A 25,926-nucleotide genomic window follows, 5' to 3' on the forward strand; every position below is an offset into this window, starting at 1 on the left:
CAATGAAAGTGTAAAAAAAAAAAAAAAAAAAAGGGAAGAATCCTTTAAAATATTCCTCTATTCAGATGATGATTTGGATCAGCACCAAAATTAAATGGATTGTTCATACCCTACCTCTCCCAAAAAGTTCATCCAAATCCATTTATTACCTGTGAACAAACAAACCAACAAATAAATGCCGACACAAACACAACCTTCGCCAAGGCAGAGGTAATAAACTAAAATAAACGTTTCTATTGAATCACACTTATAGAGGATAGAGATGTCTGAATTTTCCCTGATGCTCTGTGGCCTTACTAAGATCAGATTTGTGCCAGTGAGCAGCAAGACTGACAAATTCTTGTGACTCAGACACATTTGGTCTGTCGTATTCTGTAGTCGTGCACTGTAATGAGACAGAGCAAGCTAGGGAGATAGGGTGCCACCCACACTACAAAGCCACCATCCCAGTGTCCCGCTGTCCCTCTTTCCCCAACCCAGTGCTTGTCATAGAGGCCTATTGACTTGGCTGACTGAAGGAGGCCGCTATCGTCTGGGTCACTCTGTTCGTAAGCCCTCAGCCACCAGCACTGAAGCCAACTGGAGTCGCTAAGCAACTGCTAACTGAGGAAAGTTGTTGGCGCCCTGACAAGAGGGGCTCCCAATTTAGTTCCAGTCCAGTTTTAAGTGGCCAGTACTTTGGAGAGGAGCACTGAGGCAGCAAAACATACAAAAGAGGAGACAAGACAAGCTAGCAGAAACCTCAGAGAAGCTGGGAAAACCAACATGCCTTTTAGAACCTTTTGCTTTAATCTAGTGACAGACTGTTTTTAACAAAGGGAATGGCATCTCTCCATGTCTTGCAACCTCCATGGTCTATTAATGCCTGAGGCATTGACATGCTTTGTATACATGTTAGCACTATGGAGAGAAATGGCTTTGTAGGATATGGTTCATATTACCATTGCTAACTCTGAGAGACGAGGCAGTCCAAGTAACTTAAAAACAGTGCTGATTTATTCAAAGGATCACAGGTAAAATTAACATTACACGCTCAGATATCTTGCACCTCCAACATGCACGCAGGCAGAAGTAAGATGCAAGACCCTGAACCTCAACAGGCCTATACATTATATCCCCTCGGTTGGGCTAGCCCCATACTACACAGAAATGTCAACCGGGACGTCTCTGTTGCCAGCTTTGCAGCTGGTCATAGCAGTAGTCAAAACATGAAGCAAATCAACGTGTGAATGTGTGTGTCTGTTGGTTAAGTGGTGTGTAGCTAAAAACATTCTCACGACCTCTAGTACATGTCGTGGCTTAAACATAAGAACATATTATGGCTAAGGCTACAGTTATACACATCATAATAATATTAAACATCCTGTCTGCTGACAGTCATCAACTCTTCTCTCTAGTTATCCTTGACCAGATGTACCCTGTAGAAACTCATAAGCATGACTAAGCATTTAACAGTCTAACTAGACATCCTATCTCCACTAAACATTTCTAATACATAAAGTATCTATCTAATTTCTATCTGACTAAAAATACCTAACAATTCCGCATTTAACAGTCTAACTAGACATCCTATCTCCACTAAACATTTCTAATACATAAAGTATTTATCCAATATCTATCTGGCTAAAAATACCTAACAGCCTGAACTGATCATGTCCCTGCTGCACTTGCCTTAAGGTGCTGCTTAGAGAGGCCAATGTAAACTACATTGCGATGGGTTTGAACAGGAACAGCTGCAGGCCTGGACCAACCTGCTGAGGCTAAAATACACAAACAAACTCACAAATTGTCTGTATGCAAGCAGGGGACACACCAGGACATTGCCTTGGGTCACTAGAGAAGGACACACAAACACAGCACAGCTGCCTCCTGACATCTTTATAACTTCAGAGGAGATTATTAAGTAAGGAATACAAAGGTGTTCACTGATGAGGCACTTCATTGTTTATTGATTTGGATTTTACTCAAAACCTTCAGGAATAAAGATGGAGGTGATCCTCATTAATCCCGATCTGCATGATGATTTATGTAGATTAATGTAACCTATATTGACATACACTGTAACTGGGTACTTGATAATACATACTGTATTAAGTTCAGTCTGCGTGTACATGGCTACAGCCTGTGCGGTTCTAATACAGAGGCCGAGCAAAGGACGGGTAACCCAGATCTACATAGAACCAGATTGTTTCATTGATCAATAGTTCAGCGGTGCCTGCATGTAGCTATTTTTGCAACAGTCAATACACAGCAGTTTCCGCATTGCCTATCAGATTCCAGCTGACGTCAGTGAGAGGACCACAAATCTGCCCAGTCATCATATCCAAGTGGGATGGGATAGAGTGCATACTGAGTAGTTTGGCTGGGTGTGCCTGCCTGTGTGATACAGATGAATATGTTGCCCCTGACTGTTTCTGGTAAAGTTGTTTAGAGAGCAGAAACAGCAGGCACTTGTCTAGACATCACATTTCATACTAGTGTGGGCTCGAGTCTCCTTGCTGCAGGGTGTCATTCTTTACTTGCATTATTTCTCTTCCCCACCCTGACAGACACACACACACACACACATTCACATTCACATATACCTGTAGGCGTGCATTCACACCCTTCACATCTTAGTTTTTATTAGGTAAAAAAAAAAAAAAGAAAGAACATGATGTGCATACAACTTTCACTGAATACACCAGCTGCACTTAAACTACAGTTTGCAGTTCTCTGGCTGACACTGACATTAACTCTTACTGTGTAACTGAGCAGCAGTTGAAAATACACTCTGACTGTCATATGTCACATAGCACCTCTGACACATCGTGTACATGACTTGTACATTTCTCCCACAGTCCCCTTCTTTTTGATCATAAGCTCAACACCAACTTATCTACCCCACAGATGTCCTTTGAGTCCTTGACTTGCCCAGCCTAACAATGGCCATGGACACAGAGACATTACCAAATATATCACTGTACTCAGTGTTAATACTTTTTCCATGGAGTCTTGTGTACATACATTACATTTAAAACAACAGACAAAAGAAGACTCCTGTTGCATTACCGTTATAATAATAATAATAGTAATAATTTATTTGTTTATATAGCGCTTTACAACACAGAAGGGAGCTCAAAGTGCTTCAGAATAAAACAGAGATAAAACAGAGCATGCCAAAATACATAAACAAACAAAAGAAAAGTTAACATTGCACAAATTTAAAATGACCTGTAAGAACTATAACACTCCTGTAAAATAAAAATGAGTCAAAATACAAAGAGAATAAGATTACGAAATATAATACGAAATTATGTCTAAAAGTGATCTATTGATTTGTTTATATACTTCAGTCAGCCAAAATGAAACAGCCATATCAAATCTGTGAGCTTGCCAACTTCCTGTTCCTGTTGTCACACTTCATTCTGTTTCAGTTTCTCATCCACCTCACCTGTTTGCCTCGGTTGCAGGTATCACAGAGACCATCACCCAGCTTGCCTCAGGCTGGGTGGCAGACAAGAACCTGTTCCATAAATACCACTACTACAAGGCCTACCTGATCCTCTGCGGCCTGGTCAACCTGCTTTCCCCACTGGCAACTTCCTACATCCTGCTGATGGTCTATGCTGTCTTCTTTGCCATCTTCTGTGGCGGCTACATGGCTCTGCTGCTACCTGTTCTAGTAAGGAAACCACCCTACATAGCTCTTAAAACAAATTTGCTTGTATTACTAGTTCACCAGGACTGTGCAGTCAGGTGACAAATGAAAAGAAAGACCAACATAAAGTGTCTCAGTAAGTTGCTGGGCCACCAAGGGCCACCAGAACAGCTTCAGTGCTCCTTGGCATTGCTCCCTGGCGACTGCGAAAGCCATAGCATATGATTCGCATAATATTAATATTTGTCAAACCATTCAGTGACCCCTCGTGCCCTATGGATGGGCGCACTGTCATCTTGGAAGAGGCCACTCATTTGTTTAGGTTTTTCCTTTGTCACCTATCTGTAAATTTCAATAATGCCTTTTAAAAATGTGTCCAGGAGTTTTGTATAGTTTCATGGAAGATAAATTATGTCTAAATGTAATTTTGTGAAATGGACCGAGTTGGTACTTATTACTGGCTAAATGGAGACAGTGTTCAGTTGGTACATCCAAACAATTAATTCTAATGAACTGCTAGCATAATCCATAGTATTTGTTCTGTACAGAGTAGGTGAGTTCATCATTCAAAAATGTGATTTTTGTTTTCTACAGGCAAGCAAATAATTCAACATAATGAAGAATGTGGCTTGCAGAATGTATAAACAAGACTAAGAATCTGCAGCCATACAAGCATCTCTGTGAGGTTATACTGAGGTTTGGCTTTGCTCTGAGCTACAGTGAATGCTGATAGGGCAGTGAGTGAAAAGTAACTGAACAAAGGGAGAACTGGATTTCAGAAAATCATTCAAGCTTAGTGAGGGTGGTTAAATGTTGCAGAATCTGTAGTATCACAGTGTGCTAGGTCTGTATCTTTTGACTTTTCACACAGTCCCACCAGTGTCAGTTTCACTGTATTATCAGTCTGCAATTTATTTACCCTGAAAGACCCTACAGTATCAGACTTTCTAATCAGTTGAACGCAAAGCAAGTGTATTTGTGTCTGGGGACTTTTGTACCATGTAAAGGTGAAATGTCTTCATTACATAACTGTCACACACTGAAAGGGGAAAGTATCCTTGAAGCATGACCATTGGAGATGTTTCTCAGCTGCCATTTTTGGTGTAACATATTAAGTCAGCGAGTATCCGATGTCTTGAGGTCATATTATACCTGAACACAAAAACTTGGGGACATATGTGGTATGATTTCACTTGCCAATGATGCGGTCTGAAAGGTCAAGGAATGCCTCTGGGCCTAAATGTGTGATCAGTGTGCCCCACCCTCCACCCCCGAATGTGGCTGGAAGAGCCAGTCTTTTTCAGTAAGACTGAGACTAATTTTCCTGATAAAGGTTTCCTCATAAAGAATTTTAAACTGAGGCCAGGTATTCATATGCAACTCTAGACACCTCACCTAGTTTGAATTGACAAGCAAGGGCTGCTGTGACTTTATCTCAGGCACTTTGTAAGTGTTTTGTGTTGGCAGACATGCATGAAAAGTACACACTGTAAATCAAATGTCAGCAAAAGGATGATGCCATCACTGGTATTTGAAGAACAGACCTCAAACCAGATAACGACAAGTCTGAGTAAATAGTTACAGATGTTTTCTGGTGCAGCTAAAGGTTTCTCACCTCAGTAATGTTTGCAAGCATTGAAATATACCTATATTTTTGTCAATTTGTTAAAATGTTAGAAATGTGAAATATTTGCTTTGTACAGAGCGAAAACACACAAACTGTTATTTTTACATTGCAATATGCAAATAAAGAAGAAGATAGAAGTGCCAGTGTTTGAAGAGCAGCAGGTTCAACATGTGGTTCTGCTCTTCAGGTAGATCTCGTGGGAGCAGAGAAACTCAACAACTCCATGGGCTTCTCCATGTTCTTTGTCGGTGTGGGTTGCCTGACAGGGCCTCCTTTGGCAGGTGAGCGGATCATGTCATGTGCTAACCCGCTATTCCACATCCACACAATATCGTACATAGAGTACAGTACATATGCACTGCATGTACATGGGATTGTAGCCATGTGTTGTTTTCAAAAGTGATTTGTTACTAAAAAGGCAAGGTGAAGTTTATACTCATTTCTTATTTTCATGTGTGTTAGTGTCTTTTAGTCTGTAAGAGCTTCAAGCAGGGAGTAGGAGAGTGGAGTAGGTCACTGTTCTTTTATGAGTGTATATTTTTGGGCCCTGAATAGTTTACGGTCTTGTCTGTATGCCTGTCTGGGTAGTCACCATGGAGTGTGAAAACTGAAACACACAGGAGAAAAACTACCTGTGGTTGGTAACGCAGACTGGGATTTTAGGAGGTTACTTCTGACATAAGTGCATAATGGATCACTGGGTCAAATTACATCCTGCCTCCAAGTGAGTCAAATCAAATATTTGGAATAACAAAGTGTTAATGGCAGGCTTTGAGTCATTGTGTTTAAGAGATTTCAGATAACCTTTATTGGAGTGCTGTTTCTAATTTGGGTTCAATTTTTTTACATTGTATTTTGTTACATCGGGTTGTTCCAGATTCCTTTGAATGAACTACACCTTTTCATAGTCGTCATAAGAGCAACTTGGTTTGTTCAGCAAACTGAAACACACAGAACATGTCTCATCATGACAAACACTTTTTCTGTGAAGATGTGACTTCCAGGAAATGAGGAAACGGTCCCCGACCATTGTGAGGGGCAGTCTCCTCAGAGGAGCTTATGGATTTGAAATGTGACCCTTTTTGGGGTTATACAAAAATAGCACGTGGCTCTGATTACCATCCCTGTGGCTGAAGTAAAAACCTGATGTTAGACTAACTGGCTCCTCCTGCAGGCCATAGGTTGTGATAACATCCCTGCTGCCCAGTTCTTCCCCTCAGGAAAGCCAACTGTGTGTCAGCTGTCTCAGCAGCAGCTGTAGTGTGGTCATACCTGCGTTTCATCTACTCAAACGATATGCGTCAAAGTGGATCATGGAAAGAAAACAAAGAGCACAGGAAGTTAATGAGTTACCTATACTTCAAAGAAGCTCATGCATGTTAAACATGTGAGCCCTCACAAAAGTCTAATGTGACTTGAAGAATCAAAGTGTACGTCACTGGGTAATAGAAAGTTTACATATCCATTGTGGAAATAAATACCACATAAAATTAACTAATTATTTGCTAAATAAAAATGATTTTATACATAGATGTTTATGGTATTTTTTGCACCACTTTTTAATAAATCAGCCTTTATTAGCATCAGTTATTGATGCTTAACAAAGTATAAACCTGCCAGGAACCGAAATTACATGACATGATAAAAATGACACGGGGATCTATAAAAATGTACAAATCCTTAGCGATAATTTCTCAAAACATTGCTTTAGAACAGTTTTAAGTTTGTAAAAAGTTTCACCATTTATACACAAGCAGAAAAATAAAACTGTTTACATGTATCTCAACTTGTTTTCATTGAACGTCTGCACATACACAAAGAAAGTTGTGCACTGATGAACAGACTTTTAAAGAAGTGTTTCTGGTTTGTTGATATTTTGCAGGGCTCCTGTACGACTACATTCAGACTTACGACTGTTCCTTCTACCTGGCTGGGTTCTGCTATCTGCTGTCTTCCCTCTCCCTGTTCATGGAGCCACTGGCTCAGCGCTGGAAGGCCAGGAGGAAACTGGCTCAAGACAAGACGGCTGAAAGCGGCTGTAAGACCAATGGCTGCTTCAGCTCCAACCGCCTGCATAATGGTGTTGTGTAGGAATGAAACCCAGGGGAATTGTGAACCAGCATGCTCATGACTTGCTGAGGGCCTGCATACCTTAGACCTGCAGGAGTGTAACATGGCCAAGGAAAAGAAGACCACAGCAATGTGATGCCCCAAACCACAGTAGAAGTAAGGACATTGGGGAATAAATGATTATGTTGAAAAGTCAAAATGATGGTGTTCTGCAAAATATTTTCCCCTATTCTTGTCCTTATATAGTGCTGGAAGGATGAGGTGTTTTTGCCAGTCAACCTGGAAGTTAGCCTCACTCCGGTTCCCTTGACAAAAAGCCAGTGGGCTTTTTCCATAGACTTTTGGATTATTGTGGAAAATAAGCTCTTGAGACAAACATCAGTTTATAACACGTTTTGTTCAGCAAAATAATCCTCACAAGTGAATGCCACTTTTATTATTTTTGAAGCTCAAATACAATTGCCAGAAGTAAAAAGCTATTGTTAGGCTATAAACCAACTACACTACAGTCCGATGATCATGGCTGTGTGAGTGTAGTTTGCAAGTGTGTGAATTTAAAAATAACAAGGCTGTAAAGGCAGAATAATGAGGAGATGAGTCTCCATGATGGCGTGTAAAATCCCAGACAGCCTCTATAGTCTCATTTAGCCACATATAATAATAATAATCATCACTTTACTTGGCCAAGTATGTTACACACACAAGGAATTTGTTTCCGGTACAGAACCGAGGCAGCCATCTGCAGCGCCAACTCACACTGATGGCTCTAGCCATCGGGGGGCCTTCAAAGTCACCAAAACTCAACCCAGTTGAGCACCTATGGGAGATTTTGGACTGACGTGTTAGACAGTGTCTCCACCACCATCATCAAAACATCAAATGAGGGAATACGTTTTGGTAGAATGGTGTTCATCCCTCCAGTCCAGAGACTTGTAGAGTCAATGCCAAGGTGCACTGAAGCTGTTCTGGTGGCCCAACACCTTAATAAGACTCTTTGTTTCCTTTCATTTGTTACGTCTGTATCTAATCATCTTTTCCCAAGCAAGAACAAAATTTCACTCACTTTATAGTAACTTTTCATTGCTGGAAAATGAGCTATGCATTTCAGCTCAGAACCTTCAGCAGTATAATTCTTGGAGGCACATATCGATGAAGGAACCATTTTCACCTGATTTCTTTACTTGTAACTGTACTTCTGTACCCACTGCTATGTACTTTGGGCCAAGCTGTAATTGTGCTGCGTGACATTTACTCTGATCTTACACTTACACACAGCAAAGATTTCAGCTTTTGAAAGAAGCCTGTGACAAATTCGTTTTGCTTATGTTGCCCATTTGAACGCACAGTGCCCCTACAGCTGCTGCCCAGTCTTTACAGTGCCTGCAGACAGCCAATTAATAGCAATGCAATTTCAAATTTTATTGTGTTTATACATGAGCATCTGTTGGTTGTTTAATCTTCTTTATATAAAATATGTTTTTTTATGTTTTCAGTAGAACCATTTGCCTTACAAGGTACTTTATTGTATCTTAACTTGCCTGTGATGTCAACCAAAGACACATTAGAAACCTTTGTTCCAAAAATGTGGACATTGTATATAATTTAAACCACTATGACCACCTGCTATCAAGTCATTTCAAAGGTTATGGATGGCCCAGAATCCAGTGATGGATGTGTGTATTGTTACACTGCCCTCTTGTGGCAGAAGAAGGCTTTTACTCAAAGAATGTCTCAATTAGTATCTAATTATTCCCCCTCAACTCACTCACACAATACTGAGCAAGGCTCTTTGTACCGTTTCAAGAATGATAGTCATGCATTAAAGCTCTTTTGGTTCATAGCTGCATTCACGACCACTTTTGTGATTGAGGGCTGCTGAATATTTTGTACCATAATAAATCTTTTTATGAAAATTATTTTGATACTTTAAAAGTACATTTGGTTTGAGATTGTTTTACTTGTTATCAGGCTTTTTATGAAACTGTATGTTTTAAGTATTATTCTGAAAAATTTATGTTTATTGGGTGATGTCTTAAACAACTGTTAAAGAAACTGAGGTTGCTTTTTTTTTTGCAGCAAATGCATTTATGGATAAAACACTGTTTTGGCACTACTTTGGCTCCTGAATTTGTTAACTGGTTGAGTTTAGAAAATACACTAAACCAATCGCATATCTTTTTTCCAAGCCCTTAATTTTAAGCCTTGTAGTAGTGTGCACTCAGCTGTAATATGATGTGTGACTCGGTCTGTTTTCTGTGATTCACACAACTCCAAGTAATAAATGCACTGATATCAGGCCAACATCTATGCACAAAACACAAGTTGCAACATATATGACATGTTTTATTATTAACACATCATTTAGACACAGCAATGTGAATAAACAAAATGTGCCAAGTATATTTTAACATTAATCTTCATCTTGGAATTAAAAGTAGGCACAGCAAAGGCCTGTTACAATTATTGCTCAAAAGCTACCCACTTTAAAGTGTTATACACATTCTGATTTATTATTTTTAATGCGCTGGTAATCAAAGCAATCATAGGTTACTTACAGGAGACGACATCTGATGCCGGATTTACTGGTGGAAACAATGGCTGTCCAGTGGATCTGTGTAGAAAACATGCAAACGTGTTTTGATCATAACGTGAGTTTACAGTCTTTACTGCCAAACTGTTTTAAATGTTCTGAACGTGAGAGTTGTTGCAAAATAATATTTGCATTGAGAAATTTAAATGCTGTCTGGCATTGTAACAACACCCAGTTTATTGCTTAATACTACAGTAAAATGCGCTGCAGTGTGATTGGATAACATAAATGAAATGTGACATTTTAATTGACACTTACAGCTTTTATAGCTCACAGTCTACCAAATGAGCTGGGTGTTCTCACAGTAATGCATGAGCAAATCAAGATGCGAACTGAGTAGGTTAAACAATGGCATATTGTACAGCAGTTTACATTTGCAAATGGAGTCTAACACTGGCAATTAGACCTTTAAAAATGGTTATTTGAAAAACTGGTGACACTGACTGCAATCAGTATGATCCACACTGTAATCTGAAAATTTTACTCTTTGTTTTAAGAATAAGAATGCACCTTTTCCTTAACACTAAACTAGCCATAGTCCAGACTTGTAAATTGATACCATTTTCACAAAGTTTATTTTTACTAATCTTTTTCATTAAATTGGGAATACCTGATTTTGTACAAAACACCTTACCAAGCATTGTATGGCTGCTCCAGTAGTGTCAGGCCTCGCTGTAGCGTTGAGTGAAAAAGAATATTTGCATGCCCCTGCATTTATCAGGCAAACACCATTAATTATGGCAGTATGTTAAGAAGCAAATACGGCCGCTGGTACAGCCTAAACATACTGGGAGCAGAGTAAGTGGCATACTAGTATAAGAGGTGAGCTGCCAGATTAAAACATCATGTATCAGACTGATTATATTGATTTTCACTGGCTGGATTTTAATTGCTAACTGATGGCATGTGGTCAGATCCTTTAATTTAGCAATACCACAGTATAAAAATACTGACACAAGTAAACATCCTGCATTCAGTGCAAAAGTATTAGCATCAAAATATATTTGAAGTACTAAAAGTACTCATTATGCAGAACGGCACACTTAACATTAATGTATCATATTATTGGACTATAATTACTAATGCATTATCGTGTTCATTACATTTTATGTTGTAGCTGGTAAAGGGGAGCTACTTTTAACAAGTTTATATGCTTAAAATGTGAAATACCACTGGGTAACTTACTGGGTAAAGTATTATCATTATACTATATTTTGTTTAATTAATCTGAAAAGTACAGTAACTAAAGTAATCAAATAAATCTATTACATGTTATGTAAAATGTAGTGAAATCAAAGTATGGTATGAAGTAGCACAAAATGAAAGTACTCAAGTACAGATGCCTCAAAAATGTACATAAGAACAGTACTTGAGTAAATATACTTAGTTACTTTCCATCACCACATGTGATGTGTATATATAGGGCCCTGGACTAAGCCTCCTTTCAATCTCACCTTATTCTTCTCCATTTCATTAACTGGAGGTTATTAACTGTGGCCTGTAGTTTTCTAATAGTAGACAATTTCATACCAGAAGCCATTTTCTTGTTATTAAATTTCATGTAAATCACATTTCTCTAACTGGTTACTTTACACTATAACAAGAAAAAACCAAATAACAATTTCTTTAAGTGTGATCAATACCATCATCTATGCCCAGGAGTGGCTTACTACCAGTCTCATATAAATAATAGTGAGTCTTAAAGGAGAATACACTGGTCTGAGGCCGCTTCTTGCTTTCTTGCGAAACAATTTAGCCTTTACGAATGAATCACTGAATCTAGACAGACATCATATTAACTTTGATTTCTAGTTTTTTTTTTTTTTTTTTTTACATCATTGTTGTATTAAATCTTCATTAAAGTGAGTGGCATGAATTACATTTACGTCACTAATGAGGCTGCAAAAACAACCCAAAGAGCAGAATAATATATATAAACCATCTGCTGTTTAAAAAAACCCTACCAAATTTTAACTGTACTTTCTTGAGGCACTTCAATCTTTTACAGAAGTGATTTTATAATATGTGCACACAAAAGCCTGTCTTAAACTACAACCTCTGTATGAGTGTATTATCAAAACCTTTCAAACCTAAGTGTTCACTGTAAGAGTCCATTAATCATTGTGTGGGTTAAACAGCACCATATGCAATATGTTATTGTGGGCACTAAGTGGTCCTATTACCTTACACTTGGGTTTGGGATTTATGCCAGTCGCCATCAGTGAAAATTACCTCAGTAATGATTTTGGATTGAAACCAATATCAGACATTTTGCATCTGTGGGAGCTGACACTATATACTTACCACTGCTGCCTAAGCCACCGATACAGACCTGGCAGGCAGCGCTTGTTCTCCTTACTCACCAGTCGTACAGTGATACCAGCTCTGTCCTGGGCATCTGCTGTGCAGGAGTGTGATCTATCAGGTGGCCGACTGTCAGAGGAAGGTAGCTGCTCCGTGGTCCTCAAGATGGCAATGTTTCTCTGGTGAAGTAAGGGGTTCTTCTCAGCACAGGACACAGCATCTGATTTCACACTAATATGACTAAAATGGATGGCAGTAGTAAACTTTTTTCCTGTGTAAAATGGCCTTAAACTTATAGAGGTGCAATGGCAAAATAAAAAGGTCTCCTAGAAGAATTTGCTGCAAGGGTGGAGTCCGCACTGTGGGTTCCTTCCAGCTGTGTCAAAAAGGGTAAACAATTTGGCCTGTTCTTGTTTCATTTCCATGCTGTGGCACCCCTTAGATGACAACAAAATACAGCTTCAGCACAGCAAGCATGCGTCTTCACTCTTCTCCTCAGAGAGAGTTCAATCAGAGGAGAACACACAGATGGGGGCAGACAATATTCCTAGCTGAGGTTTGCGCCAATCCTCTTCCCTGAGACAAATATTAAGTCAAATCAAATATAATTCAGGCAAAGTATAATAACAACAAATCAGCCCAGTGGTTCAGCTCAGCCTCTGCAGTGAGACAGCATGAACTGTAGGTGCTATGGAAACTTCAAAGCAGTGTCACCCACAATCTCCCGAGCGGAGTGTGCGTGATGGCCGGTGATAGGATTTCCTCAGTTCCTACTCAGAACCAGGAACAATGCACATGAAACCTTTAGAGTACATGAGCAGGGAACACAACAGGATACTTGCACGTGCTGCTGCTTGCTCCGACCCTCGCCTCCGGAACTGCACCGTTGTCGTCATCTGCCACCATTTCACACTGCCAACTGGACTCTGGCTGTAAACAAGGGCCAGCAGGGGCTCCTCAATCCTGATCAGGTGTTCACATGCCAACAGGAACAGTTGAGGGTAACACAGGATCATGGGGGAATAATTTATGACAGGCAACTTAGGAGCTCAAAACAGGCCTGTAAGCAAACAGCAATCCTCACACGAGAACAGAGGTCTCTCTTCGCTGGTGCTAAACAAACTGCAAATCGTCTCCCTTTTTGTGTGCAGAAACAAACTTTCAAGTGACAATTCCTTCGAAACACAATAAGGTATAGCAGCTCGTTTCTTCAATTCACCTCCATCGAAGAAACAAGTTTCCCTTCAAATGAACAATTTATTAATAATCGGTCACATAAAAGTGCCCAAAAGCACTTTTCAGGTATGTGAACAGCTTCGGGTGGGCTTTATGGACTTTCCTTTCCCATGACATCAAAGTGTACATTGCTCAATTTTCCATTTAAAACAGAAGTCATCACAGGAGCAGATGGGCTACACAATTTAAAAGCCTCATCACAAACACTAGGTTGCCTTCTCTGCAGAGAGCTTCAGCTCTGCGTTCGTCTCCTCAGGAGTCCAGCGTCGCAGCGGTGGTGACACACATTACAATTTTCCCACATATGAATGTTTTCAATACATTCTGAACTAAACTCAGTAAGTCATAATTTGGGTGGATGGCTATTGCTGTACAATCATACAGTGGCAAAACAAAATATAAGTAGGCCTTGGGAACATATTGGCAGGCATGAGTAAAACAGTCAATTTTAGACCTCTAAAATTTAAATTAACATTAACTGTTAAGGTAATGGTAAAACTTGCCTTATATAAAATTACACAGACCCACTTAACTAGACAAATATCAGGTTTTTGTTACTTTGTACCAACAATTTACTGATACTGAATATTATCATTCTTGGAAGACCTATTGGTTACAGAGGAATAAATGAAACAGACTGTCCAATATCAACACATTAAGTCTAAGTAGTTTTTTTTTTTTTTATCCAGCACTATTGTAGTCTTTCATAGATCACATTACACAACCATTTCTAGGGTTGGGATGCACAAAATAAAATAAGTAAAAAATATGAAAACTTGTTAGTATCTGCTTCACTATACTATGTGTATTGTGTTATGGGTTGCTCCCCTGGGCAAAAATCTTACATCTGTTAGTATTCAGCACTCCACAAAGAGCTGACATGACACTTTAGGTTAACCAGCGGATTGCACACACACTGAGTTCATTGTCAATCTTGCAATTTGGTGTTCCGATACTAAGGAACACACTAACACTACACTCAAATCCAAACCATGAACCTGAACATTTTTTAAATACACCTGGCAACACAAGCAACTGAAATGTAGAAGACCTTTTACCTGGGGACCATCAAAATATTTATCAACTTTGGGAACAGGCAGGCTAGTGTAAGCTTCAATGCGAATCAAGAAAAAAATAAAAAATAAAAAAAAATAAACCAAACACACTGCTGAGTTCTTCTTCAGCACACCACGCTCCATTCACCGGCTGCTTACCTGAAGAAGGCAGACAGTAGGTAAACATTTGGTAAATGCAGCACAGTGGGCCAAAAAAGGGCTGTCAACATGTTTTGATCTCCAAATATTAACAAGACTTTTTCTCCAACAAGATTAGCTTTGTTAATGGAGCACTAAATCACTCACTACACCTTTAATGAATTGGAAACAGCACTCTCACCTGTGTATGAATCCATAAAATAAAATGATTATAGTAGAAATACTACTGCACTGTAATGCAAACCTCTGAAAATGATTCCTTCATGCAGGAGGTAGACACAACAACACCACCTGTACAATCCATGGACATACAATAGATTAGCCCAGGGACAAATATCTGTTAGGCTGGTCATTTTCAGATTTTGTTAACACTGCATCAAGGAGATATGGATTCAAGGCCATACTAGTTTGAAAGGCTATTCTTTGGGGTTTTATTGTAATGGAGCTATTATTGTGTCCACTTCGGTCGTTTCTTGTACTACATCTGGACATCTAAGATTTTTAACCTGCAACTGAACCAAATGTTTTCTTTATGACATATTACTCCTTAAGTAAAATTGAAATTTATTCCTCAGATGCTGTTGCAGGTTTCTGACTTTGTGAGCTATTCATACACCCTTGAAAAAAAGAATTTTCAAAAACATACACCCTTTTAGTTTTGTACAAGGGCACAGTTTGTCCTTTTAGTGGATTACAAGGCAACACACAAACATCATGAACCATACTAGTGTACCCCATAATGCAGAACACACAGCATGCAATAGTTACTGACACACAGCAGATGTTTTTTTTTTTAACATGACTTGAAATTAGTGTGTTAAGATTTTTTTAAGATGCTCCACGAACCACAATCATGACTAGATAGTCCTCTTCACTTTTAGCCAGAGCTTTGGCAGAGGAATCCAGGAACTGCTGGGAGAAATCACAGGGAGGGAAAGCATGAAGAACCCCTGTGTTGTCTTTATCTCTGCTCCCCCCCACAGGCAGGCTGATGACTCCAGCTGCTTGTTTTTGGTTGAGGTAGGACACCAGGTTACGAAGTGGCCGCTGAGTTGAGGCTGCTGAGTCAGATGACGATGTATCCTCTGTGGTCCCTGGAACTGCCAGCAGAATGGCGTATCCTCCAGGACCTGCCACCTTGATGCGCCGGGACACCTCGTCAAGCTTGGGCTGGTCCAGACGGAGACGCTGGGTGATCTTAAGCTCGCTGACCTGCCTACCTGTTGTGCCGTCAACAAGTAGGTCACTGGCTACGTTGTGGTTGCCTTCCAGCAGGTGCATGTTGGCTGGGAAGTTGCTGTTCTTCAGCAGTAGCATGCCATGCCAGGCCAAACTGAGTTTGGTGCCATCTGGCTTGGATAGCTGTCCTCCCTTGGAACTGCTCTCTGAACGTTCTCTCTTAGCTGGCCCTTTTCCACCGTCACCTGCTTTGCGCTTACGCTCAGCAACTGCTGACACACTGCTGCTTGAAGGGCCCTTCTCAGAGAGACCCTGGCTTTTGAGTCTCCGTTCAGCCCCACCCCGTTCCAGGTTGCTGTGATGTTCTCGTGTTGGGGAGGCTCTCTCACCCCGCATAGGGCGCTCTGAGTCACTGAAACGACCTCCATCTCTACTGCTACCTCCAGGACTGCCATCTGGAGAAGCACGTCTACGCCTTACTGTCCTCTCAGTGCTGTCAGGGGAGTGGTCTATATGACGACCGTCCTCCATTACACGCCGCTTACGTACAGGTTCTCGTCCCTGTAGCTCTCTTTCCAAAGACCAGGGCTCCCGTGCCCGCCGCTCACGTTCCAAGTGCTCCAGAGGCTCAAAGGGTGAGGCACGCACCCGTTCACGAATAGCTGGGCTGGGCCACTCAGCTCCAGGAAAGAGCTCTCTCTCCCTGAAGTGAAGCGGCGGTGGAGTCCGTTCCCTGACCCTCAATGGTTCAGGTGTGGCACGGTGGACAAATGACTCTGCCACCATGTCAAAGGGAGGAATAGGGAGTGGCTGCAAAAACTGCTGCTGGTAACGATGCTCAGTGTCAGCAAAGTCCACTCTAAGTCTCCTCTCTGGACCTCCCAGGGGGAAGCCCCTCATATGTGTGCATGCCGCTTGTGCAGCGTCCAAACTTTCATACTGAATGTAAGCCCAAGTGTCCCCCTTTCTATAGTCAATGGTCCTTATAGTGCCAAAGCGGTCAAACTCTCTTGCCAGGGCACCTAAAGGAACCCAGGGTCCAAGTCCACCCACCCACAGGCGTGTGGTGGGAGTTGCCTTCCCATAACCTATCTTTATAGGGTTACGGCCCACTATTTTGCCAGACATACTAAGCTTAGCACGATGAGCCATGTCCAAATTTTCAAATTTTAGAAATCCATATGTGCTGGTTTGTCCCCTTGTGGGTCTTTTAATGTCCACTTCAGTTATGACCCCAAACCTGTCAAAAGCTCTCCTCAAGTCTGCATCTGTAACAGTTATGTCCAGGTTGCCTAAAAACAATGTCCTATTGGCTCTTTGGTCGTCCTCTGGAGATATAAAATCCTCCTCTCGAAAAGCTGCTCGCTCTGCAATGAAAGCCGGACGTGTCCTGGCTTCAAACAGGGCAAACTCCCTGTCCCGCTCCAGGTCTCTAGGCAAAGGAGGCGGTGGAGGAGGAGGAAGCCGTCCCAAGGCCAACTGCTGAAGCCGATAGTCTCTGTATCCAAGCCCAGTGGGCGAAAGGGGTCTTTGAAAATGTCTATGGCTTTGAGCTGCACCACCATACAAGTCTCTCTCCACGGGTGAGCGGCTTCTCCTCCTGTTGATATACACAGCCTCTATTTTCAGCGGCCGGTCGTACAGCACTAGCCGTCCCCTGGCGTGCTTAGCAGCTCTAGCGTCCTCTGGCTTCCTGAAATTCACAAACGCTATGCGCTCGTCATTGCTACGGCTTATCTTAACGCTCACATCTCCGAATTTTTTAAATTCATGGAACAGTCCATCCTCTATATCTTCATCACTCAACTGGGTGCCGAGGTCACTTATTTTGAGAGTTTTGTACTCACTCTCGGTGTTTGGTAGTTGAACCCGCTGCTCGGCCCGCGACGTGGTCCTTGGTGAAGCTAAATCCAGCGTCAGGCTCAGGTTGTGGTTTTTGCCGACGGTGCTAGCGGCAGCAGACTGACAACTGTGATTATTTCCAGCTCGACTATGGCCGTCGAAGTCTCTGTCTCTTTTATCACCGAGTAGATTCCTTCTTGTTGAGCCACCGTCGCCTTTTGTCGAACTATTTCCATTATTACTCCCACTGGAAGCGGAGAGAGCACCCATTTTCTTGCTGGTTGGATGGCATCCTCCCCGGTCTCGAATATCGTCCAAGGCCCGAGAGCGTTTTTTAATCGGCGACCGTTCTTTACCTTTCATTTCAGTCCACGCAGAGCCGACCTTTGGGGCGCCTATTCTTAGTGCTGTTTCTGCGAAATGATGCAGAAAGTTGTCGAACTGAAAAGCGAATTTATTCACTAACCCTGCAGTAGGACAACAATAGTCGCCATTTTGTAAAGATTATCCCGAAGTCCCGCCCCTTCGCTATGATTGGTTGAAAAGTGGGTGGGAAACTTAAAAGTTCATGTCAATCATCGAGGGAGCCGTTCACATTTCGCGTCCAAGTAGCGTGGCTGGACAGAGTAATTGTAATACGTGTAATGCGATTCATTTCAAATAACCAGCAATAGCTGAGGCTTGTTAGTGAGCTGAGCGAACAGATTGCAACCAATACTTTACATGTATTTAGATATTTACAATTTGCCACAGTCAGACTGACTATAGTCAAAATTATTTGACTGTTATGTACAATACACACGCCAAACATTTGCAATGCCCAATAAATTAGGAAATAAAATTAACCCAGATTTTCACACGAGTGGTAACAAAGTGATTTGAAGGCAAGAATAGTGAAACCCTTTCATCTCAACAACCCAGTTTGGCCTAGTGCCACAAGGTGGCAGCATTTGAACAGTAGCTCAAAAGGTACAGTAGCCCATAAGAACTTAATGACCTTGGATAGACACAAGACCTCTTCCATGGCTATGTGGACAAAGCAAGCTGTTAATAAGTCTGTTAATATGACAAACTGTCATAATTGTCAGACTTATATGAAATGCAATTAATAGCCTTTTAATTAATAAGCTATGGGTAGACCTACTGTAGATTAGCTAATTGGACAGATTTTAGGCCACTATCTCTTGTGAAGCAATTGTTAATATAACGACTTTTTTCTGTAGATGATAAACGTCCAGATGAAGCTCTACTGATAAATGTGGGGAAACAGCCAAATACTCCATTACGGGCTTGCTTCACTCCATTGATTGCCTGTTACTGATTCAACCACACTGCGCTTCCTCATCATTTAGCTTAATGTGACATGTTAATGCTGTTCAACTATACTTCACATACATAGATTTGTTGGGTCACAGTAGCTGAACTTCAAGACCAGCATTTCAGATCAAATCACAGAACAGTGGCCAGAAGGGAGCTTTACACGTTTTAGTGAGCATTAAATCATATTTTAGTCCAAGGGTTTAATTTCCAGATGCTACTGACCCAGTGACCCTGACACACTTTGTGATGCTTAGTTAATAACTGCCCCAGCACTGTGCAGTCTTAGCTCAAGATTTTTCATTTATTTTTGACAAACCATATAGTGCCTTTGTAGATTTTTATATTTACAACAATATACTGTAGATGCTTATGATAAAAAAAAAGTATGGAGACCCTCATTTTGTAATATGACATCATTAGTTTTTTTTTGTTTCTTTTATAGGTGTAATAAACTAATCTACAGTTATAATACTGTGAGTTACTCTATTACAGCTGTCCTGACAGTGCTCAAGAGTTAAGTTATCAAATTCACTAAGCCATTTAGTTTCCCCCTTTGTTTGTGGAAAACCAGATTCGATTAACCTACTCCCTACCTAAAAATGAATATAAAAGGGCTCTGATCCATCATCTGCTATTTCTTAAGATTTCCTCAAGAAGGCCATCTCCTCAATGCCTTATCCCTACTGACAGGTCGCCTTATCTTCTCCACTTAATCTGGGATTTAATCAGGGGGCTATGTAACTGCAGTAAGGGCTGCCGTCTCCCAGGGCCTGGCTGGAATTTGAAGCTGTGGGTGTGGAAAGTGTTTCTGATGGTTTTGTGCATTCTTCTATTGGAACCACATGTTTGTGGCTCACACAAAACCCAGGCACAGACTGAGGGAATGGCAGCTAAAGGGAAAGGAGAGCCAGCATATTCCCCCCTAAGCCATGTACACTCCTGGGGAGTAATCGGGGCTTGGGATGGCTTTGTCCACCAGTGGAACGCTTTTTTTTCTCAATTCAAGTTGCATTCTCAATCTGGCAGAGATGGAAATGTTTGCACATCTGACATGAATATGTTGGTATTTAGTAATGCATGCCAGATGGGAGGCTACCATGCAATTCAGTGTTTCCTTGACAATAAAGTAAATTGTTTGGGCTAAAACACAACAAGGCGATTTCCTGAAAACCATTAATAGGAATGCTGTCAGAACATGTGAGACTAAATATCCCACAGAAACATATTTATGTCATGTTCTTCAACATATGAAGAGCTATATAATCATAAATAAAAACAGAAAGCAGGTGACCTGGATTCATTTAATTAATAACCAAATTCACTTTTCTAACCCAAATTTCTTCTATTAAAATGTAACTTATTACTCACTGGTTAGGTTTACCACTGATGCCAGATGTGAATGAAAATGATCTGTCTCAGTGTGAAGCCAGCTGTCTGTGGAAAGCTCACTACTTCATCATCAGTGTTGCTCACTTAGCTTTTTATTAACCAGCCTGCTACTTGCTCCTGACACATGAGGTGCTACCCGAAGGCCTCTTGAAATGATGAAGGCTGCACATGTACAGTCTCTTCCTGAACACAAAGAAGCTCACTTCCCACACAGCAGAAATCTTTGTATTTGTGACAACCACAGCTTGAAAAGCAGTTTTTCCTCATGACCACATTTTCAGTTAAAATGTGACACAGGCTTTTGGTTAGCCCTCTTAGTTATCATTTTTCTAAAAGAGTCATGTCAAGACTAAAATAATTCCAGCTGAGATTGTTTTTGTTCCATTTTCTTAATCTATTTTACCAAAAATACTTTGCTGCTGAATCAGACAGACTTTATTACTGGTCACACTACGAAGCACGACAGACATAAAACAAAGATTAATATGATAATAAATTTTTTTTACATGCTTAAATAATGTTTCCTCTTTGGTCTCAGCATTGTGTTATCAAACTAAAAATGGAAACAAGAAAGCTGCAAGAAGCTCAAATTACGCTCAGTGTTCATCATATTGTTTTTCGAGTCTCCAGTTCGGTTTGCGTTAATGTAAAGAGGAAATATGTGAATCATATGCTGAGATGGGTGTGTACATCTGGGTCAGGATTGTAATATGCAATGGCTCAGTCAGTGCATAACGGGGTGCTGGCACTGTTGTGGTCATGTAGGCCAGGAGAGGATGCTGCCTGGCTCTTTGGCTTTCATCCGCAGCGCCACCAGGCCCGTCGGCTTGTATTCGGCCTCAGGCCCTTCAATGGAAGGGGACCCGAGGCCTCCTGGGAAACTGTGGAGTGAGTAGAGGCCGTTGATGCCTGGATGGTGAGATGGGTGGTGGTGATGGTGGTGGGGATGGCTGGAGGACGGGGGCATGCCCATAAAACCCTGTAAATTGCTGTGGGGGTGAGGGTATGGACTCATGCAGGATGAGGGGATAGAGTCAGCTCCAAGAACACAAGCAGCACCCGAACCGCTGCCTCCTCCTGTAGCCGCCCCGGGCCACAGGTTGCCCTGCATCTGGACAGAGGGAGATTTAGGAGAGGATGCATTTGGAATTTTAATGGGTTGAACATGGAACTGCTTCATACTTGGGTAAGAACACCAAATCAAGATACCAAATCAGCAAAGCTGAGCTTGTTCAATTTTTACAGAAAAAAAAAGTTCCCAGAGGACAACATGCATCTTCCACTCTGTCATGTGAGATCTGTGGTGGCATACCTGGTATGTATCATGACGAGGGAGAAGAGAAATATCGTATGTAGCAGCAAAGTGGTTGCGAACCTCCTGGATCTTCCCGTAGCGTTCCCGTTTCCTCCACTTGGCTCTACGATTTTGGAACCAAACCTTTCAAATACAAAAACAAAGAGTAACAGGACATTGTCAGAAGACAGCAGGTCTTGTTCAGGCCATAAAGCCTTCTCTGCCTGTAGCTGTAAAACAAACAGATGCAAAATAGAAAGCAGTTGCCCTGAGACACACCTGAACCCGAGCCTCAGTGAGCTCAGTCCTCAGTGCCAGCTGCTCCCGGGCATAAACGTCAGGGTAGTGCGTCTTCTGAAACACCTTCTCCAGCTCCTCCAGCTGAAAGGTGCTAAAAGTGGTGCGATTGCGCCGCTTCTTGTTCTTGCCTGATAAGTCGATGGAGTCAGCGATAGAGTCGCCCTGTAAACCACCACCTGGCTCTTTCAGCTTGCAGTCTGTGCCAATCCCAGGATAGCCCATGGTTTTTGGAGCTCCTTTCTCTCTGACTGAGGCATGCAGGGCACACACAAAAAGGTACAGTTTTAAAATTAACTAGTTTTTGATTTTACATTTATCTGCTTCTATTTATCAGACTATTTTTAGGATGCTAATTTTACTGAAGATTTTACACTTGTCTACTTCTGATTTAAATTTTAATATTATTAAAATTTGCTGCTGTCAAATATTTTGTGTAATCAGAGATTTTTTTTGTTGTTGTTGTTAAATAAAGGTGAAATCATTTTTTTTATATGTACATCTGGTTATTCTTTTGTAGGGTTTCACAGAGATTGGGTAGGATGCACCACAAACAAATCGGCATACTTTCAACAGGGTAACACAGATATATACTATTCATATTTAAAGCCAAATTGTTTTTGAAAGTGTGAGGAAATTGGAGCGTTGAGGAATATACTCCTACAAACATGAAGATGAGAAACAGAAGGAGGCAGTGCTCAGAATCAAATGCCTCTGTTCTGCATGTGAGGTACCAGTGCAAACCACTCCCATCTTCAGTGACAGAGAGAGTCCATTTTCATATGGATATGGTTCTGCCATGCCGGACCAATAAATTGTAATTCTACACACTGTCACAAATAAAACAGAGTATCACAACAAACACTTGGTTTGTTAAGTATCACTGAAAACAGTTAATCACTAGCTCTTTATTTCCGTTTGATTCCCAAACAAAAACAGAGACGCCTGAGAAAAATCGACACACGTGACAATAATTCAGTCAAACAGTGTTTCAACCTGATTACAAACCATATTCAGGCAGTGAACTCTTGGTGAGTTGGCTTGAATTAAATCCACAAGCCAGTAAGTAAATAACAAGATTTGAGTTGTTTCATTTGGAAATGCAGAAATGTTTACAGGCATGTTCCAAACAGACGCAATGTGAAACTTACTGCAGTGTCCACATCATTTATATCTGATAAAGCACATGATTGTTTGGATTGATACGTGTACATTCAGCTGTAAAGGGAACTCTGAAAGCTCTTTGTTCTTTCTGTAACAGACCATGGGCTGTTCCCTCCTGCAGTGTTTGGATGTTGTTGTCCACATTCATTATGTTTAACTCTGAGCTCCACAACAAAAGTCGCTTGCCATTTATCTGCAGGCACTCACTCATTGAGGCACTCTGCTGTTCTTCTAATCTGTGGAGGCCCAACAGAGAGCAAGTTTTTCCTCATGCCCATTGGAGCTGGTCTCACAGCATAGTTCAGGCTGAAAATATTCTCCATCAAGAATGCAAACTGGGGCTGCGGGACTGTCAAGCACCTACATCCGCTCTGTCTCCACTTCTTTAGTTTTTAAAACATGTTTCACCGAAGCTTTTTCACAGATACACGGCATTCACTGGTTTTAAATTCAACTGCTAGAATTTTTATAACAGATGAATAATAAAACTGAAACGATCACAGCCTCTTACAGAGTGTTACCAAGGTTGACCTTGTGTTTACGAGTTCACAAAAACTGTAAATAATTGGCAAGTGTCATATTTTAATTTATTGTTATGAACACTTAGATGTATTTGTGTGTGGTATATTTCTACATCTTAAAATATGGATATGTTAAGGCAAATCTTTATTTTGTGATCATTAATCAGAGTTCAGCAAAATAGCAAAAACAGTTTAAAGCTTCTTAATTAAGGTATTAAATATTAAAACTCCCCAAGTTAGTAAATGTAAAAAACAAAATAAAATAAAAAAGTGCTTTACTTTTTAACATATGGACTCCATGTTGTTTGTAAAAAAAATAATTCAGGACATTTTGTTGTAAAATTTTCAATTTGCATTATCATTATTAAAATCAAACAATTCCTTGTAAAAATACACTCACTCATTAATTCAAATGTGTTAATTATGTATTCCACATGCAAAGGAGTTTTGTAAGTTACAATATTGTGAACTACAATAAAAATGTGAAGATGGTCGTGTGTTGCCTTGGCCTGTGCCACTACCACTACACTTTCCTCGCCACTAGATAAAGGTGTAGGAACCCAAATTTAAAAACTTAGATGAAAACGGTACTGGTACGTAAATGAACACACACAAGGTGTGTATTCTACACACGAAGCTCTACTCACCTACACTAAAGTACATTACAAAATAAATTAAATGGACACCAAAAAATTATCAGTGCACAAGCTTGCATGAATTTGTGTGTTTGCAGTGGGTATGTATGAGAGTGCGGGAATGGGAAACCATGACTTGTTTTATTTAAACTGAATTTAAAAGCAAAGTAATAAAACATCTATTTTAACCCTTGAAACAGGACAGTTGACATTGTTATCTTGACTAATTGTGAAAGAAGTCTTTATTCTGGACACAGATATCACAAAAACTGAATGTGTGCTCATATCCTTTTGCTTTGGGGAATCATCAACACCAATAAATACAGTGAAAGACATCATTTCTTCAAGCTTTGGTTCAATGGTGGTTAGGTTTTTCCCATTTGTAGGCTATTGTGTCTGACAGCAAAAGCCTAAGTCAGTGACGTTGTGTTTTATATGAGAAAAACCTACATATGAGAAGAACAAGACATCTAAAGGCTGAAATATGGAAAAGCTGAAGGTTGGGCTGAAAGGCACTTGCTGCCAGACTGACCTTTAACCTCTCTCACTCCCTCACTTTTTATCAAGTACAGTCAGGTGAAAGAAAACCTGTTGACATTTTTACCACAACCATACTTTCCTTGGTGTTACCAGCTGAAACCCAGGTGCACTTTCCTAACTTTTGTGTAATAGTTAAATGAAAATACACATTTTTAAAGCATGTAAACATAATGAAATAAAAAGAAAAAAGGTCCCTGGTTTGATATATGATCTACCAGATTTAATTTCTTACGCAATATAACAAAGATTAAAAAAGATTATCCTCATATTTTACCACTTTATTCATCCATTTATTTTTACACCCGCTTAACCTGAGCAGGATGGATATTATTTTATTTTTAAACGTCAAAATTGCGGAAAAATAATGCAAGTATTGCCTTCAGCCTTAAATAAATGAAGCTATAAATTATGTTACAGTTTGTTTTTTTTAACAAACCTTAGCCTTTTGGGACAATTTCTGAAATTCAAACTCTTCATTATTGGTAACAGTGACCTTAAAGATCTTGTTGCGGCTCCCACTTATATTTACATGAGCTCTTTTTATTCTTTTCTTTAATTTTGACATACCTTCCGAGTTGTTTTCATAGAAGGCCGGCTTGCCGATTATCACTGTCCCTTTCTGATCTTGGTTTACACTGCCCAAGAACTTGCTGTGCTTGGACGGTGATTCGGGCGGCATCCCCGGGGTAACGCCGTGCGTAAAGTCCGCCGCAGCGTCTCCAAACCGCTCCATGGCGGCGGCGTACAGATCCCCTCGCAGGCTGAGACGGTGAGGAAGAGGAGGAGGAGGAGAAAGGTGCGAGGGTTTCTGCAGCGCATCGCAGGGTAGGAAGGAGCCGCCGTGCTCCAGCCCCGGAGAGTTTCCTGGCGTCCTCCTGCTGGTCTGCGAAGAAAAAGACAAACAACTCTCCGTCTGCATCTCACGGGTCCAGCAGGCAGGATAGACAACAGCGACTGCGCGCAGATAGTGTGGGCGCCTGAGAGAGAGCTTTTTTTCTTCTTCTTCCTCTGTGTTCATGTCTTCATGTTAAGTGGGTGGGATTTAGCAGATCAGGAACAAAGAC

At 40.8% G+C, this 25,926-nt stretch overlaps 3 protein-coding genes across 5 annotated transcripts in view; 1 reads left to right on the forward strand and 2 right to left on the reverse strand.

Moving 5' to 3' along the window:
* The window catches only part of slc16a4 (solute carrier family 16 member 4), a 19,056-nt gene extending 11,028 nt beyond the window's left edge, over window positions 1-8,028 (forward strand). For all 3 annotated transcript variants that reach the window (XM_020614644.1, XM_020614652.1, XM_020614661.1), the window contains exons 8-10: window positions 3,453-3,664; window positions 5,455-5,548; window positions 7,150-8,028. In XM_020614644.1, coding sequence (XP_020470300.1) covers window positions 3,453-3,664; window positions 5,455-5,548; window positions 7,150-7,358 — 515 coding nt within the window. In that variant the 3' untranslated portion in view covers window positions 7,359-8,028. The remainder of the gene's footprint in view (window positions 1-3,452; window positions 3,665-5,454; window positions 5,549-7,149) is intronic.
* A 2,952-nt stretch (window positions 8,029-10,980) lies between these two features.
* rbm15 (RNA binding motif protein 15) lies at window positions 10,981-18,217 on the reverse strand. The gene has a single exon (XM_020614686.1). It carries the CDS (start codon window positions 18,063-18,065, stop codon window positions 15,510-15,512), a length of 2,556 nt encoding a protein of 851 aa, XP_020470342.1. The 5' UTR covers window positions 18,066-18,217; the 3' UTR covers window positions 10,981-15,509.
* Window positions 18,218-20,850: 2,633 nt separating this feature from the next.
* alx3 (ALX homeobox 3) lies at window positions 20,851-25,890 on the reverse strand. The gene is made up of 4 exons (XM_020619953.1): window positions 25,430-25,890; window positions 21,985-22,253; window positions 21,724-21,849; window positions 20,851-21,522 (listed from the first exon to the last, which is right to left on the reverse strand). The coding sequence occupies exons 1-4, from the start codon at window positions 25,878-25,880 to the stop codon at window positions 21,169-21,171; spliced, it is 1,200 nt and encodes a 399-aa protein (XP_020475609.1). The 5' UTR covers window positions 25,881-25,890; the 3' UTR covers window positions 20,851-21,168.
* Window positions 25,891-25,926: the final 36 nt, after the last annotated feature.

This window comes from Monopterus albus, unplaced genomic scaffold (assembly GCF_001952655.1).
Source record: "Monopterus albus unplaced genomic scaffold, M_albus_1.0 scaffold6.1, whole genome shotgun sequence".
Lineage (NCBI taxonomy): Eukaryota > Metazoa > Chordata > Actinopteri > Synbranchiformes > Synbranchidae > Monopterus > Monopterus albus.

What these genes read in the sequence shown, in the direction of transcription:
- alx3 (XM_020619953.1), bottom strand. Translation starts at nt 25,880, where the DNA reads ATGAACACAGAGGAAGAAGAAGAAAAAAAGCTCTCTCTCAGGCGCCCA. An exon ending in CTATGAAAACAACTCGGAAG is followed by an intron (nt 22,254 to 25,429) that starts GTATGTCAAAAT and finishes TGCATGCCTCAG; the next exon opens with TCAGAGAGAAAGGAGCTCCA. An exon ending in TCACTGAGGCTCGGGTTCAG is followed by an intron (nt 21,850 to 21,984) that starts GTGTGTCTCAGG and finishes TGTATTTGAAAG; the next exon opens with GTTTGGTTCCAAAATCGTAG.
- rbm15 (XM_020614686.1), bottom strand. Translation starts at nt 18,065, where the DNA reads ATGAAAGGTAAAGAACGGTCGCCGATTAAAAAACGCTCTCGGGCCTTG.